The sequence below is a fragment of the Opisthocomus hoazin genome, chromosome 1, assembly GCF_030867145.1.
Source record: "Opisthocomus hoazin isolate bOpiHoa1 chromosome 1, bOpiHoa1.hap1, whole genome shotgun sequence".
NCBI classification, from domain to species: domain Eukaryota; kingdom Metazoa; phylum Chordata; class Aves; order Opisthocomiformes; family Opisthocomidae; genus Opisthocomus; species Opisthocomus hoazin.
In genome coordinates this window covers 6498540-6517064 of record NC_134414.1, presented here as the reverse complement: position 1 = coordinate 6517064, position 18525 = coordinate 6498540, and the positions used below count along the sequence as shown (strand labels likewise).

General features: G+C 47.2%; 2 protein-coding genes across 8 annotated transcripts in view; one reads left to right on the top strand and one right to left on the bottom strand.

The window, feature by feature from the left end:
- Positions 1-13950, top strand: part of GDPD4 (glycerophosphodiester phosphodiesterase domain containing 4) — a 40630-nt gene extending 26680 nt beyond the window's left edge. Inside the window, exons 6-15 of one of the 2 annotated variants that reach the window (XM_075423290.1) lie at positions 2013-2106; positions 3668-3813; positions 4116-4198; positions 5533-5683; positions 6219-6443; positions 7261-7418; positions 8739-8886; positions 9992-10074; positions 11880-11962; positions 12825-13950. In XM_075423290.1, the coding sequence (XP_075279405.1) occupies positions 2013-2106; positions 3668-3813; positions 4116-4198; positions 5533-5683; positions 6219-6443; positions 7261-7418; positions 8739-8886; positions 9992-10074; positions 11880-11962; positions 12825-12856 (1203 nt within the window). In that variant the 3' untranslated portion in view covers positions 12857-13950. The remainder of the gene's footprint in view (positions 1-2012; positions 2107-3667; positions 3814-4115; positions 4199-5532; positions 5684-6218; positions 6444-7260; positions 7419-8738; positions 8887-9991; positions 10075-11879; positions 11963-12824) is intronic. The other variant, XM_009931038.2, reaches the window with a different exon arrangement.
- A 1525-nt stretch (positions 13951-15475) lies between these two features.
- The window catches only part of MYO7A (myosin VIIA), a 117643-nt gene continuing 114593 nt past the window's right edge, over positions 15476-18525 (bottom strand). For all 6 annotated transcript variants that reach the window (XM_075415844.1, XM_075415869.1, XM_075415862.1 and 3 more), the window contains one exon: positions 15476-17832. In XM_075415844.1, the coding sequence (XP_075271959.1) occupies positions 17743-17832 (90 nt within the window). In that variant the 3' untranslated portion in view covers positions 15476-17742. The remainder of the gene's footprint in view (positions 17833-18525) is intronic.

Genomic DNA, 18525 nt, shown 5'->3' with positions numbered 1-18525 from the left:
CTTTGGCTGGCAGGGCTGCTGGAGCAAGAACTTGCTTCCTACTCAGCACCTACCATTTCAGCAGCTTTAGCATTAGTACAATCTCTGTCTCCTGTAACTCAGAAGAGCTTCATTTCCTGAGGGTGGGAGAGCATGAGTTTTTGGAGAGGAGGTGGGGAATGCTAGTGGCAGGTGGGACAACCTGTGAGATGCAGGAGGTCAGAGTGCATGGTCTTCTGGCCTCCTCAGCTCTCAGCAGATCTGAAGATGGAGGCAAGAGCTGCCCAGTACTGTTTAGTGTCTGAGCCTCCAGATCCCCACATGTACTAGGAAGGAAGATGTATGTAGGCTTTGACTACACAGCTGCCTTGCAGATGTTATATGGGCATATCACATCTCCCCTGTATGGTTTACTGCTTGTGAATGTTGGGAAAATGATGCATATGGACTGGAAGAGGAATCAGAGATGTAGTGTTTGTAGGGTGTGGTTAATTGCACATTCCTGCTCTACAGAGTTTGATAACCCTTGGGCAGTGCACTGGCAAAGGTAATGAGAAACCACCACTTTCCTTTCACCCTTACAAACGCCAGGGGATAAGGATGAGGAGAAGGAGACAGAGGAGCCTTTGGGTTCCCCAGAGGTGCTGTTTATTTCGGGTGCTCATGTCCTTTGAGATGCTTCACACAGCCTCCTGCTGCTGTTCTCAGAGGATGTGAATCTCTTGTAGATCCTGTGTCATATCCTTTAGCCCTGAAAAGTTCTCTATCTCAAATATCCTGGACATCTCAGATGGCACCTCTGTTTACGCAGCAGAGTCCTGCTTCTAATCGGAAGATGTTGGTATCAAGTGTCAGTGCAGACAGTATCACAGGCAGTAACATCTCCCAGTTCAACACTTCCAATTTAGAGAATCAGGCATGGACTAAACAATAGGAAAGGCTTGCATCTGAATAGCTTTTTTACCTGGCACATACCTTAATAACTCTCAGTTCTAGCTGAAACAGAAACCATGGGGCTCTGATTAGGATAAGAAAATGATGGTTCCGTTTCTTTGAGGGATTTCTCTAGTTTTGTGAAAGGTGTGTCACACCAACATTACTTGAGTGAAGAGCATCCATTCAATGTCTGTACAAGTGACAAACTATTTCTGCTTAGTTTCCAGCTCTGCTCATGCATTCATGCATAAGCATGGAAGTGATTCTTAGCTTCTGATCTTCATGTTTAATCTTTAGGACTAAAGAAATCATCAAACTACTTTATCTGTCCAGCAATAGGTATTATTTAATATAGCATGAGCATTAAATGAATATATTGTTTTCTGTTAGTAAATCAAGAAAAATATCTACATGTTGAGTTAGAAGTAAAAAAAAGAGAAAAAATGCGGTTAGCTGTCATGCAAGTGAATGAAATGCTTTGAAATAAATAAAAATGAATCCTTTTTCTGGAGTATATTGCTAATATGTGAAACTGGGTGCTGGAGGATGTATATGAGTCCAGTAAATTCCATGATCAGACACGTACCAGATGAACTAGTTCTTTTATACCACAATAGTTAGTTCCGTACAGGTCTAAATACCACATTTCATCATTCAGGCTTGTTGACATCAGTTTAATGATTTAGCTGCAGTGTAGTATGGAGATGATTATTACCTGGATGGGACTGGAATGGGTTAGATTGGATTAAACTGCCTGCTGCCTGGAAGAACCTCACGGATTATGGCATGGCAGTAATGGTAATTGCATCCTCATGGGCGAGGACAGCCGTGCCCCCTTCAGCTGACTTAGGAGAAAGGAGAGCTGTACCACTGAGGAGCACTCCTCAGCCTGGGTAGCTGGCCTGTCTGGGGACACATAGCTCTCCTCCAGCTCAAGAGGTGTTTGGTGGATCCAGCACTGGTGAGGGAGAGAGGTTGAACTGCTGGTATCTGTAGCAGGAGCCCGTCTAGGTGGAAGGCTGTAGCTGTGTTGGGGTTTGTTTCCATAAGCCTCCACACTTCATCCTTTGACTAAAACCCTTTTCTCTCCTTGCCAGATCACAGCTCCCTATCTCCACATAGGGGCAATAACCGTCATGGTCCTCCTGTCCTGGCCCGTGGCTCTTCATGCCATTAGAGCAGATAAGAAAGGTACAGTAGCTCTGCTTCCTGCTCCCTACATGACAAAAGACGTAGATCAGTTTGGGAAAACAGGCGTGCAAGAGCCCTTTCCTCCCACACCTACACTACAGCTGGAGGAGAACTTTAGCCTCTGTTTGTCCCAGGGAAATTAGGGGGGGCTGGGGCTTGGGCTGCGCGCTGTCCTGTGACTGTCTAGATGCATTACTGGTCTGCATGCTCCCTTGCACAGTTTTGGCATATACCAAGGCAGTGACCTGCCTTGAGGTGGAGGAGAGTAGCAGAAGCACCCCTGTTCTGAGTCATGCATGGAAATATGGTCAGCCCTCTGTGGCAGAAAGCAGCCCAGTAGCAGCTCTCTTGGCTGACCTTTGCTTGCTACACTCAGCTTCACTGTCTCAGAAGGGTTCTCCTGTCCAGTCAATCCACTTCAGACTAGTGCATCTCAGAAGAAGCCAGCTGAGATAGGGGAGTTTCTTGATCAGTTCCTAGTATTATACCATGGCAAGTTCTGTCTACCTCTGAGAAGTGTGACCACGTAGTGTAAAGCACAAGGCCAGATGCCAGGAACAACTGCAGAAAAGCCTGGCTCCGGGACTGGCTGTTTTTCTCTCATGTAGTCTCTCCATATAGCCAAAATTATCTACGTGACACCCATCTGCAGATGTTGATTTGTAGTAAAAATCAAAGACACAGTGGGCTGGTGGAAGCATCTTGTTTCCTGCCCACGATTTTTCTTACTGAACTATAGAAGAGCAGATAGGGAGGTGAATGTGCTGGGAACCTAGACATTACAGTCCACCATGCTTAATGGACTCGCAGCTCAATACATCGGCTTGGGGTAAGCCCAAGTTCCTTCAGTGCTACTGGCACAATGTGCAGAGGGATGGTGGTACACATTCAAGAAAGAGAGGTCGGTCCATGGGTGCTCATTTCTCAGAGACACTGTTTTGTTTCCTTGAGGTGAAGGCTCACTGGGGCTCTTGGGTAATGTGTCAACAGACTCCAGAGAAGACCACAAGTAATGACAAGGTCTGAGATGCAATATCTGTGCAGTCAAAGTTTGTAGAGTTCTGTAGGTCACACACAGAAGGTCACTGACAGCAACCTGGATGAAGTATTCAGCTTAAAAGGTTATAACATATTTGAAGGAGAAAGGTTCCTCCTCTTCTTCACTGTGAATGAAACTTCAAAATGTTGCTTGTTCTTATCTGAGTAAGAACAAAAATAGCATCCTTCTGTTGAGGACTGTTTTTCTACAGATGGGGGATATTTCATTGCAGCACTTCGAAAAAAAAAAGAAATTAAGGACATGTCCTGCTGTAGGGCATAGCGAGAAGTAATCAAAGCACAAATCCTGAAGTTCTGACTTGGCCCACGTCCCCCAGTTTGTTTTCCTGGGTTGCATTGTTTAGATAGAAAGTGAAATTAGGGGAAGAAGGGATGGAAAAAGGGACTGGACAAAGCCCAAGAGCTACTTAGCTGGAGGGCTGTATTGAAAGTCAAGCCACAAGGCAAACCTGTGTGCTACCACATGGATTAACTCTAGCCTTCCTCCTTCAAATTCTTTCAGCGGTTCAGGTGATAATTGTCGGTCCATACCTGGCTATCCTTCTTGTTCTTTTCTTGATACCTCTGGGGATGTACTCTCCTTGCATCAGAGAGATGGGGACACTTGGACCAAAGCCAGCCCTCATTGGACACCGTGGAGCACCAATGGTAGGTCTGGAGAAGGTGTTTTACATCCTTACTTCATCTTCATCCTGTGTCTTGTTACTTTTATCACCTGGTTTTCTCCATGAAATCTGTGGTATGTGGAAGGGGAGACATTTCCATTCGGAACTGCATGCCAAAGGCATGGATTTGGTGGCTAAAGTGGAAGAAGACAAAAAGTAGACTTTAAAAGATAATGATAGTCCCTTAATAAAAACCAAAGGTGTTACAAAGATACAGAAAATACTTACAGAGTCCTCCAGAGTGTGTTTGAAAATTATCTACTCATGCGTTTTTTTTTTTTTCAGCTGGCACCAGAAAACACTGAGATGTCATTTCAGAAGACAATTGAACATGGTGGTGATGGTCTTGAAACAGATGTTACCATTAGGTAAGGGGAAAACATCACATCTCACAGAATGTACACTTCTTCTTCTAAGAGTTGCCTTTGGGGATGTGCAACTCCAGACAATTAGATTTTACTGATGGCTGAGACAGGGTCCCTCAGTTGGTGCCTGATGATAGGGGCTGTAGGGCAAGGTTGTTCTCAGGCACGTCAATAAGCTGTAGCTATTGATTTAACAATTATTATTTCTACAGTATATTTTAAATGCTTTGCAGTGTATAAAGACAGGTCCCTACCCTAGGCTGACTTCCAGGCCAGGTGGAAGGTTACAAACTGGGCCTAAAAACTGGTTACAAACCAGGCCTACAAACCAACAGAAAATTGTGTTCAGACTTGTGACAGCATTTTCCTAATTATTAGATCTTTGATTGCCTTTGTTTCGGGGACCCATTGCCATGAATTGCTAACATGTTGTGCAGGATGAGCAGTTTCCAGGCACTGAACGAGAAAAATACTAGTGCTTAGGTGTTCTACTAATGTAGACCTTTCTATAAGAGAAAATTTTGTCTTCCCATCTCTGTCCGTTTAGACTCAGTCCTCTGAAACCCATAGAAACACTTTGGTGTCAGAGATCTGAGCCGTAAGTTACTATCCATTTCAGGGAGGGGCTGGTGGGCATAAATGCCACCATCTCCACTTTGCCCCTGAGGAAGCTGAGGTACAGACAAGCGTGACTTCTCCGAGGTCGCCCAGAAGTATTTAAGCTGGAAATAACCTGGCATCTTGAGCCTCGGGCTTCCTCCCTATCCAACCCTCTGCACTGAGGGAGGCATTCACAGTGATCCTCATATTCTTCTGACCTGGCATGAGTCTGCTCATGCCGTGAATCACAGAATCACAGAATAGCAGGGGTTGGAAGGGACCTCTGTGGGTCATCTAGTCCAACCCCCCTGCCAAAGCAGGGTCACCTACAGTAGGCTGCACAGGATCTTGTCCAGGCGGGTCTTGAATATCTCCAGAGAAGGAGACTCCACAACCTCCCTGGGCAGCCTGTTCCAGTGCTCCGTCACCCTCAGAGGGAAGAAGTTCTTCCTCATGTTCAGACGGAACTTCCTGTGCCTCAGTTTGTGCCCATTGCCCCTTGTCCTGTCACTGGGCACCACTGAAAAGAGCTTGGCCCCATCCTCCTGACACCCACCCTTCAGATATTTGTAGGCATTTATAAGGTCCCCTCGCAGCCTTCTCTTCTTCAGGCTGAACAAGCCCAGTTCCCTCAACCTCTCCTCGTAGTGGAGATGCTCCAGTCCCCTCACCATCCTTGTAGCCCTAATATTCATTATTATGCACCCCAAGTGACCTAAACACTTGCTCTCCAACAGCTATGATGGGGTTCCTTTCCTCATGCATGACAGCACCTTGAGGAGGACAACTAACATCAAGGAGGTCTACCCTAATGACACTGCTGAAAACGCCGCGTTATTCCCCTGGGATACCCTGCAGGAGTTGAATGCTGGAACGTGGTTCCTTAAGGTAAGTGCCATAAAGGACCATCATCAACTGGATGTAGAAGAGACACTAGCTGGCTACTACTTCATAACATCAATATTAGGAGAGGACCTACCAGTTGAGCCAAAACTCAAAGAAGTCAGTAGAAATCCTTCTGTTGGGGTCTCCTTGCTTTGTCCAGTTAGCCTTTAGGCTTAGGAGACCTATAACAATTCGCTGGTGGGTGTTTTGTGGCTCTTTGCCATGGCAGCAGCAGAACACACAATCCAGAGGAAGAAGAGCTACCTGTATAATGGTCATAGCTAACACACTGGGCCAGAGAAGCACAGCAGAGCTAGCTGTGACTACACAATTTAGGTCCCAGAAGCATTGTCGTCACAGCCTGGGTTAATTTCCCGTGTTCCTCAGGTAGAAGAGCTAAGCAAAATAAAATATCCCCACCTACTGAGAGCTGATGTAAAACATTTTTCCTCTTAAAGATACGAGTTTTTTGCATGCAGCTGACTCCCAGAGGCAACTGCCTGATTGACTTCCTTTTTTATATCTGTTTGTATTCTAGGACAAACCATTTTCATGCATGGGCTCATTGTCAAGGGCAGATCAAACCCAGGCAATGAATCAGTCAATTTACAAGCTAAGTAATTTCTTGCGCCTCGCAGACAGTCAGAATAAACTTGTGATATTTGATCTCTACCGCCCTCCAGAGAACCATCCTTACAGGAACTCATGGATCAACAGAACCCTGGAAGTTATCCTCAACGAGTCGGGGATTAGACCCCATCTGGTAGGGTGGCCTCACTCCTCCGTATCCCTTTCTTGCTCTACGAAATGGGACTTTGGGGTCATATCCTGCATGATTTCACCTGCGCAGCGCCTGGCCCCTTGCATTTCACTTGTTTTAAGAGGCATCATTTGGAGTATATTCCTACTATCAGTTCCTCAGCAGCTACAAAATGGTGTAACCCTATAGCAGCATAGGGAAGTAAGCCAGTGCATGTACCAGCTGATGCCTTAGCCCCCAAACAACATCCTTTCATCATTGTAGAAACTGGCAGCCTAATCCCTGATGCCCATGCCTATTTTATATATTGCATAGCAATTCCTGGCTTAAATTAAAATACGTGGAGCTGTGAGCCTTCGTTGTCTTCCTCCTTCCCCAGTCAATTCCCAGCTTGGGATGGATGATAAATCCACGTGGATCAGGTTATATATCCATTGATGTCTGGGGAGTTACACTGATTTGTATCTGCTGAAGTTCTCTGCTCCCATGCTGAGAGAATGGAAGAACAGAATATTTTCTGTTGCCTTTCCCATAAACTAAAGCTGTCTTTTCATCCATTTCAAACACCACATCTTTTGTTGGGCTGTGTGAAACGTGCTCACTGATTTGAAGTTGATAAGCGAGGAACAGTGAGTACTTCATCAAAGTGACTTGCAAGTTTTAACCCTGCATCCAAATGTTCTTTGATCATTGAAAGAAATACATAATTTGACAGGCTGGGTTAAGCTCCTCAAGGCATTATCTTTACTGGGTTTGTGTGAAGGGCAGGGCGTATTAGTAAGTCCGTTGGGAATTCACTGGGTCCTGTTGTTGCCTGCAGGTCCTATGGCTGGAGAATGACATGAGGTCCTTTGTTGAGTCTGTTGCTCCTGGGTTTCAGCAGACAATGGGCAGTAAGGCCCCAGTTGAAGACCTATTGATGGACAAAATTGTCAAACTCAACCTTGCCTACACTGAAATGTCCAGTGAAGATATCCGGTAGGTTGCAGTTTCAGTGCCGAGTAGAGTCACTGGACTGCGTCTGGTGTACATTGGCCTCACACGTGTAGCAATGTCTCCCTCCAGTGACCAGCTCCGGGATCTATAGCATTTTGGGAAGAGACCTTATAGATCCAGTGGCCATCTCTGTTGCAGTTTGGAGGTGGGGGACTACAGTTCACTCCTACTGTTGACCCTGCGCGTGGGTTGCCAAGAGGTGGCATATATAATTACACCCCCTTTCCCACAAGTCCATATTTACTTGACCAAGATCTGAGGATCTTCTGGGTAGAATAACACAGCTGTTTCCTGATTTCTTGTCTTTCTTTTCACACCGTCCCTAGTCCCACCAACACTGAATCATGGAGAATGAACAACTATTTAACCTCCCGTGGTTCTTCCACAGACATCTGTGTGAGTGTGAAATGCTGTGATGAGACATCACCTTCTTGCAGGTGGTGTTTTGGAAACTTCATTTCTTGTCTCTGTTGCTATGTTGCTACCAGTACTCTGTTGCTTGTAACACAATGAAAATGTCTTCTGTCCAATGGAAAGCTCCACATTCCTTGCAGGAGTTTCCAAAATGATTCTCTCATATGAAAACACGAAAAGAAAAAACAAAAAGAAAAAAACAAAAAGAGAAAAACAGTCTTACCTGTCCAGCTGTCCTTTTGTAAATTGTGTGTGTGTGGGGTGTTCTCTTTCCTATGTGCCAAAACATTGAAATCTAATTTAAAAAAAGAACCCAAAAAAAGGTTTAATGCTTTGGATGAGAGTAACATTAATGTTTTCCCAATGATAATTTTCACAGAATTTAAAATCCTAAGTAGATCCACTTGGGTAAATACTGGGTAGATCCTAAGTAGATTTACAAATGCTGATACTGATGATACATTCCTTTAGCATTATACAGAGAATGGTCTTACTTCATATTAAGTTTAATAGCTGCCAAGAACTTGACAAGTGACCAGCTGATGCTGCAAACATGGCAAACATGAGTAGCCAGCTTCAAGGTGCTTTCAAACGGGGAGATTATTGGTATCTATTGGGAGATTACATTACATCAATCCATATGGCAGAGGGGAGAGAAAAGTTTTGACCTTTTGGACATTTTAACTGCGTTTGCCTCTGACGGATCAAGTATTGGCCAGTTGTGAATGATTAATTATTGACTGGTTGGCCTTCCATTCCATTCTTTGTTTAGGTCCTAAAGCAAGCCTTTCCTGCAGAGAATTGTTGTTTCTCCTTGATTCAGCTCAAAGGAAGTACTAACCTCCTTGCTTTGCTTAATGAAGGCTATTGCCTTTCGGTCTTTTAAAGGAAATACGCTGAGGCAAACATCACCACCAACCTCTATGTGGTCAATGAGCCATGGCTTTTCTCCCTGGCATGGTGCTCCGGGGCACACTCTGTGACCACCAATGCCATCCACACACTGAAGAATCTCAGCCAACCACTCTTCCTCATGGTAAGTGAAAATCCTCTCCCTTCCAGGGATAGGAAGCAGGGTTACGATGTTCATGGTTGTCTTTGGAGACCATGGGCCAGTTCATGAATGGATAAAGGACCCTTTGCATGAAAGGGACCTGAGTTGAAAACTGGCTTACCTGGAACCTTTGAGCCACTCCAGGTCACCATGCCCTTCTCTTTTCTCTTGACTTAGGTAGAAGCTCCCTGCTTGTTAGGATTTGCAACTTAGGCCTTGAGATGAGGGAAAAGAAGTCTCATTGAGGCTTGTGTGTGGAGAAAGGAAGGGCCTTTGAGGGCACAAGCTGATGTATGACGATTTCCATTTCTAAGCTTTTGAAGTACTTTATTGGAGTCAGAAGTTCCTAATTTCCTGGGACTTCCCAGTGCCCTTCTCAAACTTGGTCTTGTTCCACAAGTCTGAGAGAAACAACCACAGAAATAACCCTTCCTTGCTGGGGGCATTTTTTTTCCTCCTAATTTTTCTATTGCCTACTCTGCCTTAGACAACCTGCAGGGCTAAGGAGCACCTGGCGCACCTGAGTCCCTGCAGCCCAGATTTTATAACTTTGAATACCTGGCTTTACACTCTTGAAGTGGATTTTGCAATGCTCCCATCCAGAAAACTGCAGTGTTTCAGTCCATTCTGAGGGTGGGTGGAGGTCCAGTCTAAGGATGAATCTTCAGATGCTCCTAGACTTAAAGCAGGAGCTATCCCAGATCCTCTATGGTGGTCACTAAAGGACAATTTTGCCAGGGAAAATGAGATGCCACCAGTTGACATTAATGTTGGAGGGAAACAGAGAGAACTAAAGAGTCTGCCTGTAGAAACAAGAGGTCCCTGTTATATTCACTGTGATGTGGTCCAATCTTCTTGGTCACCCAGCAGACCCGCTTTTATGAGAGATGATGATTTGGCACCAACACCCACTGCGGGGTGGCCACTTTGAAATACTACCAAATGCTTTAAGCACCCGAGGGATGTTACTGCACATGCAGACCAGGCAGCAGAATTGCTGTAGTCAAGCATCAAGAAAGTTTGAGGTAATTTTTTGCATATCTTGGGGTCCTTGGTGGTGGACACATCCTCTGTCATTCTCTTCCAGACTCCGCAGCAGTACAACATCATGTGGATCCTGACAGATCTGACCTCTGTGCTCCTCATCTCACTCATCTTTGCTCTGCACTGGTAACTACAAAGTTGCTAATGGCCATCCTAACCTGATGTTTTGCACCAGATGGAGGGAAGGAGGGATGTTTCCAGGTGATCTGAAGAGTTCAAGCTGCTTTTGAGAACATTTCTTTCCCCTTCAGGAACTGCTTGCTCTCATTTTCCCTTTCCATTTTGGCAGCTCAGGCATCATCTACCCTCAGGATTCAGTGGAGACCGGGTGGATTAACAGTAGCAACATAAATCAGTTATTCAAAGCTGACGGGCCAAGAAAGGAATTGATTTTTCTACTGTTAATATTTAGAAACTGTTGCATTGAACAGACTGATAGGCCAAGAGGAAATGGCCTCAAGTTGCATCAGGGGAGGTTTAGATTGGATATTAGGAAAAGTTTCTTCACTGAATGAGTTGTAAAGCATTAGAACAGGCTGGCCAGGGAAGTGGTGGAGTCGTCATCCCTGGAGGTGTTCAAAAACTTGTAGCTATGGCACTTCAGGACATGGTTTAGCAGGCATGGTGGTGTTGGGTTGACAGTTGGACTTGATGATCTTAGAGGTCTTTTCCAACCTTTATGATTCTGTGATTCTATGACTTTAGGAAGAAAGCTCTCAATGTTAATGTTTGAGCACCTCATGTCTCTGCGTATTCTAGAGCCCTTGAGGAAATCCATCCTCTCAGGTGAAAATGTCTGAGTATATCTCAGACATCCCATTTTGTTTCCTCCCACACTGTCAAAGACATTGCCTCTGTTTAATAATTGGGAAATCTGGGGCTCATGGGACAGGCTCGTTCCAGCAGGTCAGGTCAGGCTGCTGGATGCTCTGCTCTGCCACAGCTGGGTGAGGAGCCTTTCTGTGCTCTTATCCCAGTGGTGACCAAGGAAACCAGGAGGTGCTGGGATCAGCTCTTCAGCTGTGGATGGGTGGAAGGACCAGCCCAGGGGTGTCTTCTGCAGGGGTGCTGGCAGCATGACTGTGCTGCAGGTAACAGCAAGGGCAAAGTTCTGGAAGCTCCTGGTTGGGCAGTCTGGATTGCTTGTAACTGTAGCTTGCTTTGGAATAGGAAAGGGTGGCAGCTCTAATTTTGCTCTGGGATGGTGGAAAACTGCATTAGTAGCAGTATGGCCAAGTGATGAACTAGCAGCTGTACAGGCATGTTTTGCTGGGTATCCACCCTTCCCAAGGTGAAGTGGCTCCCTCTCTGCTCTCAGCAGTCCTTCCTCTCGTCCTGATTTAGCAGCTTTCACCTTGCTTTCATGCCTGCAGATTGCAGGGTGCTTTGCAATCAGCCCTGAAATGCATCACCACCACCATCAGACCTTCCCATGCCGATCTCCTCCGGGCTCATGTTCATGTTGTGTGTTCATTTCCCAGGGCCCTGCAGATGCTCCTGATCCAACCAAATAACAGCCCCTTCTGGGCTGGCCCTGCAGCAAAGGCAGTGAAAGGCCATCAGCAGTGCCTGAGAACCCTGCGTGGTCTTATTTGTCAGGTTTAAGAGTGCTCCAGAATGACGGTTTTTAAATTTCCTTGACTGCTTAGGAACCAGTGGCTGCAAACATGTCTGGGGCTTTTAAATATTTCTTAGAAAACAGGGCTTAGTCACAAAGTTGCCTTCAAAATGCTGTTGCACGTGAAGCGTGGATGCTTAGACATCACAGTCCTGCACCAGACTCCCTTCTTGGTAAGGACCTGAGCGAATCTCAAAATATCAGGGCAGTTCTTGCCATGACAAAGTAGGAAAAAAGGTGACCAGGGCATGAAGGACCTGCAAGGGGAACCAGAGCAAGTGGTGGCCTGACCCAGGTTCTTTGCCCCATGCAGGTGGCGAGAGCGGAGCTTCTCCTGCTGTGCCCATGATGGTGGAACGATGCTGGAGAGTGGCACCTACAACAAGTTCAGAACAGGTGAGAAGGGCAAGGGGAGCCGGGTGCAGCATTCTGCTCAGGGATGTCTCTGCGGGGGCACTGGGGTCCTGATGGATTGTTTGGTGATGGGTGCCCATGCTGTGGTGAAGGATGACTGCACCCTGGGTTGTCTCAGTCTCAGGTGCAGGTGGCAGCAATTTCTCCCCTCTGTTCAGCACTCATGAGGCCACATCTAGGCACTGGGTCCAGTTCAGGCTCTCCAGTACCAAGCAGTTTATGACAGATGGGAGTGAGCTCCATGGGGCCACTAAGCTGGAGGATGGGGCATTTGAGATCTGGGTTTGCACAGTGGGAGAGAAGGTCAAGGAGCATCTTGTCACTGTCTGCAACCATCTAATGGGAGGGTGTAGAGAAGATAGAGCTAGATGCCTCTTGGATGTACAGTGACAACAGCTCAAGCTGCCACCTTGGAAATTTTGACTAGATATAAAGAGAAAAAAAAGAAATCTTCCCCATGAGGGTGGTCAAATACTGGAACAGGGGGCCAGGCAGGTGGGGAATATCCAGCCCCAGAGGGGTTCAAAGCCCTGAGCAGTCCAATCTACTTGGCCCTGCTTCAAGTGGAGGTTGGGGCAGAGACCTCCAGATGTCCTCTCCAATATGCATTACTCTGCGATGCTGTGAAAAGAGAGCCCAGAAGCACTGAGCACTCTGAGCAAGGCAGGGTGGGATTGGCTGGGGACCCTCCCATGCACCAGGTTTCTGCATCCATGGAGCTGTCATCCAGGCAAAATGACCCAACCTGGGCTGCACACATTTTCACCCAGGTTCTGTTTGCTCACCACAACTGGCAAAACAATTGCAGACCTTTTGGTAGCTCATTGTGTGTCCCCTTTCCCAGAGCTCAGTGACATGCCTGCCGTCCTGGCCTGATGGGCAGGGAGGGGACGTGGACCTGCTAAAGAAGCATGTGAGGAAAGACCTGCCATCTCGATGAGGACTGGAGAGCAGACCATCCCTTGATGCTCCTTTCTGCAGTGCAAACACTAACCTGCTGAGGGAACTAGCTGTAGAGGCTCGGATCTGCCTGGTGAGAAGGAGTCATTTGCCTCCATGACCCTGCCAGAGATGAGCACCAAGCTTCCTTTCCTACAGTTCCTCGCAATCCCATGCCTGGCAAGGATCTCCGGGGTGTAGGGGAGCATGGATGGAGCTGCAGCCATGAAGAAGCTGTGCACCATGATGAGATGCAACAACCACATGGGATCCATCATTTCCCTCTGAGACCATTGACATCCCTCAGGGCAATCATCCCGTAATCCCTCCTGCCACATGTAAGCCCTCTGTTTCCACAGTTGTGTTTTATACATGCTGCCAACATCTGAGCATCCTCCAGTCCTCCTCATTCTCAGCTGCCCTCTTCTCCACACACTCCCTCCCTGCCACCTTGCAGGTCTCCTCCAGCCCTGAGAGCACACTAACCCTACCATGATGGTCAAGTGCTGCTGGCTGGGTCACTAGGGTCCACAACTTTCCATAAACGCAGGCAGAGGCACCTTAGGTTTTCCTTTTCCCCACTCTTGCCCTGCCATAAACCCTAAGAGGACAGTCTTTCCCCCTTGGCTGCGGGCAAGGGCATATCTTCCTACAGGTGCTGAAGGACTTTTTAGTGCCTTGGCCATGTCGCTACTGGGACTATGACCAGGAGCAAACCACTTTTCTTCAGAAGGATTGAGCTGCATGTGAATCGGGCCCACCAAGCGTCCTGTTTGCCTCTTCCTTGGGAATGGCTGTATACCTGTGCTGCACCCGGGGATTTATTCCGATTTTCGTTTCTCCTCATGGCTGCTGGCACACAGAGGGGAGGGGGTCTATGCCCTGCTCTGCAAGGGAGATGTGAGCATCTCGCAGGTTTAAGCCATAAATTTCTACTTGAACAAATAAGAACACATTTTTTGTAAATTGCAAGTGCTGTTTTAAATACATTTTAGCTCTCCTATCCTGTTTTGTTCTTATTTCGGCAAACTGGGAAAGGGAAGAAAACATTAGTCTTTACCTGATTCAGGCTACAGACGTTTTCTCAGACATGAGCCTCCTGCAGCTCAGTGGTTTTGCTAAATAAAGCTATCACAAGTGAACTGTAACAGGAAATCATCGAGTTTCAGAGTTAGCTGTGCTGAGAAGCACTTAAACCTGTCCAAGTTGCGATGTTGGAGTATTTTGGAGGCTAGAAATGCAAAAAGGCAGCATTCTTCTTTGGAAAAGGGCTAAAGGGCTGATGGATTGGTGTAGAGCAGCTCCAGATATGTGAAGTATGGGGAGAGGATGCTACTGATGGTGTTAGACCCCCTCCCCATGCCCTGCATCCATAGCTGGCTCAGTTTTTTGTGGGTACCAGTCACGCGGAGGTATGTGAGCAGCAAAAATAAGAGGTGGAGAGTGCATGGGTTGAGCGGTGGTGTGCACCATGGAGTCCTCAGCCTGTGCCCTGGTTTCCAGATGTGGGACTTGGCTGTGGTCCCCCAAACACTGCTTTTCATATGTATTCAGCCATGTATCTAGCTGCTGCTTGGCCATTATGCAGTGATTACGCAGCCCTTCACTACAAGAAGGACATTGAGGGGCTGGAGCATGTCCAGAGAAGGGCAACGAGGCTGGTGAGGGGTGTGGAGAACAAGTCATGATGGGGAGCAGCTGAGGGAACTGGGGCTGTTCAGTATGGAGAAGAGGAGGCTGAGGGGACACCTTATTGCTCTCTACAACTACCTGAAAGGAGGTTGTAGTGAGGCAGGTGTTGGTCTCTTCTCCCAGGTAACCAGCAATAGGATGAGAGGCAATGGCCTCAAGTTACATCAGGGGAGATTTAGATTGGATATTAGGAAAAATTTCTTTCCTGAAAGAGTGGTCAGGCATTGGAATAGGCTGCCCAGGGAAGTGGTTGAGTCCCCACCCCTGGAGGTGTTTAAAAAAAGAGTACATGTGGCTCTTGAGGATATGGTTTAGTAGGAATGGTGGTGTTGGGTGGATGGTTGGACTCCATGGTCTTAGAGGTCTTTTCCAATCTATGATTCTATGATTCTGTATCTCCCCATACTCAACTTCCTCATCCTCAGCAGCCTTGGCCAGGCTCCTGCAATGCCTTATGCCCTGTCACATCTCAGCTACTCACAGCTTGCAGGGTCTGGCAACACCATTAAACATGTGGCTGGTAGTCTGAGTCCCACACATGAATTTTTCATCCAGTACTTCTTACATCCAGGGATTCAGCTCAAAACTGGTCTTTGTGGAGGAAGCAGCCCTTGTCTTAGAGGATGAGCAACGGAGACTCCCCAGGCTCTAGTGTTTTTTTATGCAAAAAGAAAAGATTTCACTTAATTTGCATTTTGGGCACAATGATGATTTGCTCCCCATTGCTGGATACTCTCACCGGGAGTCCCACTCTGCAAGGAAAAGTCTTGTTCCCAACAAGGACCTGGGAACCCTGAGCCCAGTCTACCCTGTGGAGACATCACCACAACCGCGCAGTGCAGAACGGCCTCCCACAAACCACTTGATACTTTTTAATTAGAGTATTTCACTTGGACATATGTTTTTCATGTTACATTGTTTGGTGTGAATACAAAGAGGCCAGCAGATGCTAATACATATGACACACAGGCACACGCACACAGAGTCCCGGGACCCCCAAAAATGGTGGGGTGCATGGGAGGCTGACAGAGCTGTGAGTGGGGGGATGAGGGTGGTGGTGGGGGAAAGCTGGCCCAGGACAGTGCTGGAAAACATTGCTATGCTGCATCGTCTACTGAGCGTGCTGTGGGAGGCAGTGATGGCTGGAGACTCACGAAAGCGGTGGAGATGGTGGGGATGATGGGCATGTGTCTGAGGACAGGGGGAATCCCTGGGATCATGGCAGCTAGGGAAGGGAGAGAAGCATCAGAGATGGATGGTGAGAAGGCAGCTTGGCTCCCAGTGTAGCCTTGGCTGGTGTAACTATGCTCCTGTCACCAGAGTGCCTTGGGGAGGGGGAACGGTGGGAGAAGGGGATCTCCTAGCAGCCCTCTCTGGCTGGTGGATGTTTCCATGCAGCATCTCATTCACTTTGGTGGAGCAACCGAGGTCCAAAGTCACTGCTGCATCCCAGCTGGATATCATGGTCCTTGAGGTCCAGTAGGCAATGTTGCTGACCTGCCTGGCATGCCATGGTGTTGGGCGATGGAGCCCAGCTGAGCTTAACAGAACAACACTCAACATCCTACAATACAGACTTCTATGAAAGCAGCTAAACTCAGCCCAATGCACAGGACCAAGAGAGGTCTCCCACATCTACTGAGATCCACTCAGTGTTAGTGACACCAGCTCCAGGTCTTGGTGGGCAATTCTCACCCCTCCTGTTGCCATACACCAAGACAGTGCTCCTTTGAAACCTGGATTTTGGAAAGGCACCCCAAGTCCTTCCCCATGCATCCCCCCAGACACAGCTGACATGGCTTCAGCCTCCTCTCTGCTGGCAGGTCCCATCTCTGCTCCAAAGCAGGCTGGTCCACACTGCGTGGCGTCACGTGGAAGATGAGACAACCAGCCAGCAGTTTAGTACAGCCAACCAAAGATGGAGAAAAGCCCATTGAAATCAATGGCCTGCCCTCGCTGTGAGTGGTTCAGGTCCAGCTGGGACTTGCAAAGAGCCATTTTATACAGCAACACACACAAAAGCACAATAAAATCATCAGCTATTTCCAACCCTGATGGCCAAGCCCATGTTTGAATCACAGCTCAACACGGGCTTGTCCTCAGTCTTCAAAGCGTGGGGACTTCAAAACACTTACATCCATGTTGAAGCTTGCAGTAAAGATCCTCCCAGGGTTAGTTTCCCTGGACACAGTGGGCAAAAGGAGATAATTCATCTTCCAAGCTTCACTTCCAGCTGAGCTCGTAAGTTGGGAAAGATGTGCCTTACTCAGCCTCCGGCAATCATGGCTCTAGAGCAATCCCTGGGCAAGGGATTGTCCTGCAGGTCACCTTCAGCCCCAAGTCAGCGTCCAGATACCGGCACAAAATGCAGGATTTCTTTTTTTTCCTTTTTAATATTTTAAAAAATAAATAGAAGAAGAAATAAAACTTTAAAATTTGTTCTTTAAGTATTTCCAGCATTGCATGGACAGCACTTTAGCACTCTAGCCTGTTCGATCAGTAGTTTGCTTATTCTGATTATTTGTTAAAATTTTCACCTCCCAGCCTGCTTTATCTTTCTGTCGTTCTTAATAATACAACATATTCTTTTGTAATGTCAAAAACCAAGCCCTTCAGTGTTCATTGGATAGCTTTCCAGCATAGGTTAGGGCTCTGTTACTCCTCCTCAAACCTGAAATGCCCATAACCTCTCCAAAAGCCGTTAGCATCCCAAGAGCTCTCTCTTAAGAAAAATCCAAAACAAACCAAAACAAGCCACACACACACAAACACACACAAATCCTCTTCCACGAGCCTTTGTGATGCCAGCCATAGGGTTCAGGCAAACATCCTGCCGGAGTTTCAGTGCTCAGTCACTATCTGAGGGCAGCGATGTCCCCTGGAAGTCTTTGGGGTGTAAGGAGTCCGCGTGCAGGGTGGGGAAGGAGAACGGGACATCAGAGATATTCGTCTTCACTGGAAGGGGAGGTGGGATTTGAGCCCTCAAGGTCAGAGTCCAGTGAACTCCCTGATGGTGTTCGGCTCATCTTCCACATCTGGGAGGCAAAGGTTGTCCCCCAGCTGCACGGGTATCCCACAGGCCTCAGCTGGTTAATTAGCTCCATGGCCACCTGCCAGTGGCTTCTTGCAGTTCACTTGCTACCCTTTGCACTCCTCTGTTTGCTCATGGCTGTTAGCATCTGGCTGATGTATGAGGTCAAAAGATCATCCATCTTGTACCCCTGAGGAGGACAGAGAAGAGGTTACCTGCCTTTAGAGCACAGTTTACAGTCTCCGGCTTGCACCTCCTAAACACATAGGCTACCAGCTGTTGACTTTCAAGTTTTCAGGCACATTTTGACCTGCTCCACCATTTTCCTTCGGTGAAATGACAACACCACAAGGAACACAGTCCAAACATAATTTGCAGTGTTGGAATGGAGGAACTCACAGTGCCAGGATGATGTTGAGGATAAGGACATAGGGAGCTTTGGATAGGACCTAGATTTTCAAATGGCCAGCAAAATCCTCAGTGCTTCAAATGAATAACAGTTAATCCAGCATGAATTTTTATCCTTCATGCTTTGGGTTTACGATAGTCTAGGAGGAGATTTGTTGCTGTGACTGTTACTAGGGACAAGCTGGACAAAGGATCTTGGTAACAGGGCTTAAGAGTACCCGCTGAGCCCACATCAGATTTAATACGCTTTTCAGTCCAGTGATAGGGAGCAATGCCTCATACTCCTGTGATGGCAATGTCCCAAGCACCTCAGCATTGCTCTTAAGCTGGATGATGGACCAACTGACAGCCCTGATCCATTGAGCACAGCCATGGGAAATCCAGAAGAAAAAAGACACATCGGGGGCTCGTCTAAGAGACCAATTTCAGCCCAGAGAGTCGCTGAGACACAGTTCACTGGAAGCATTTAATTTTG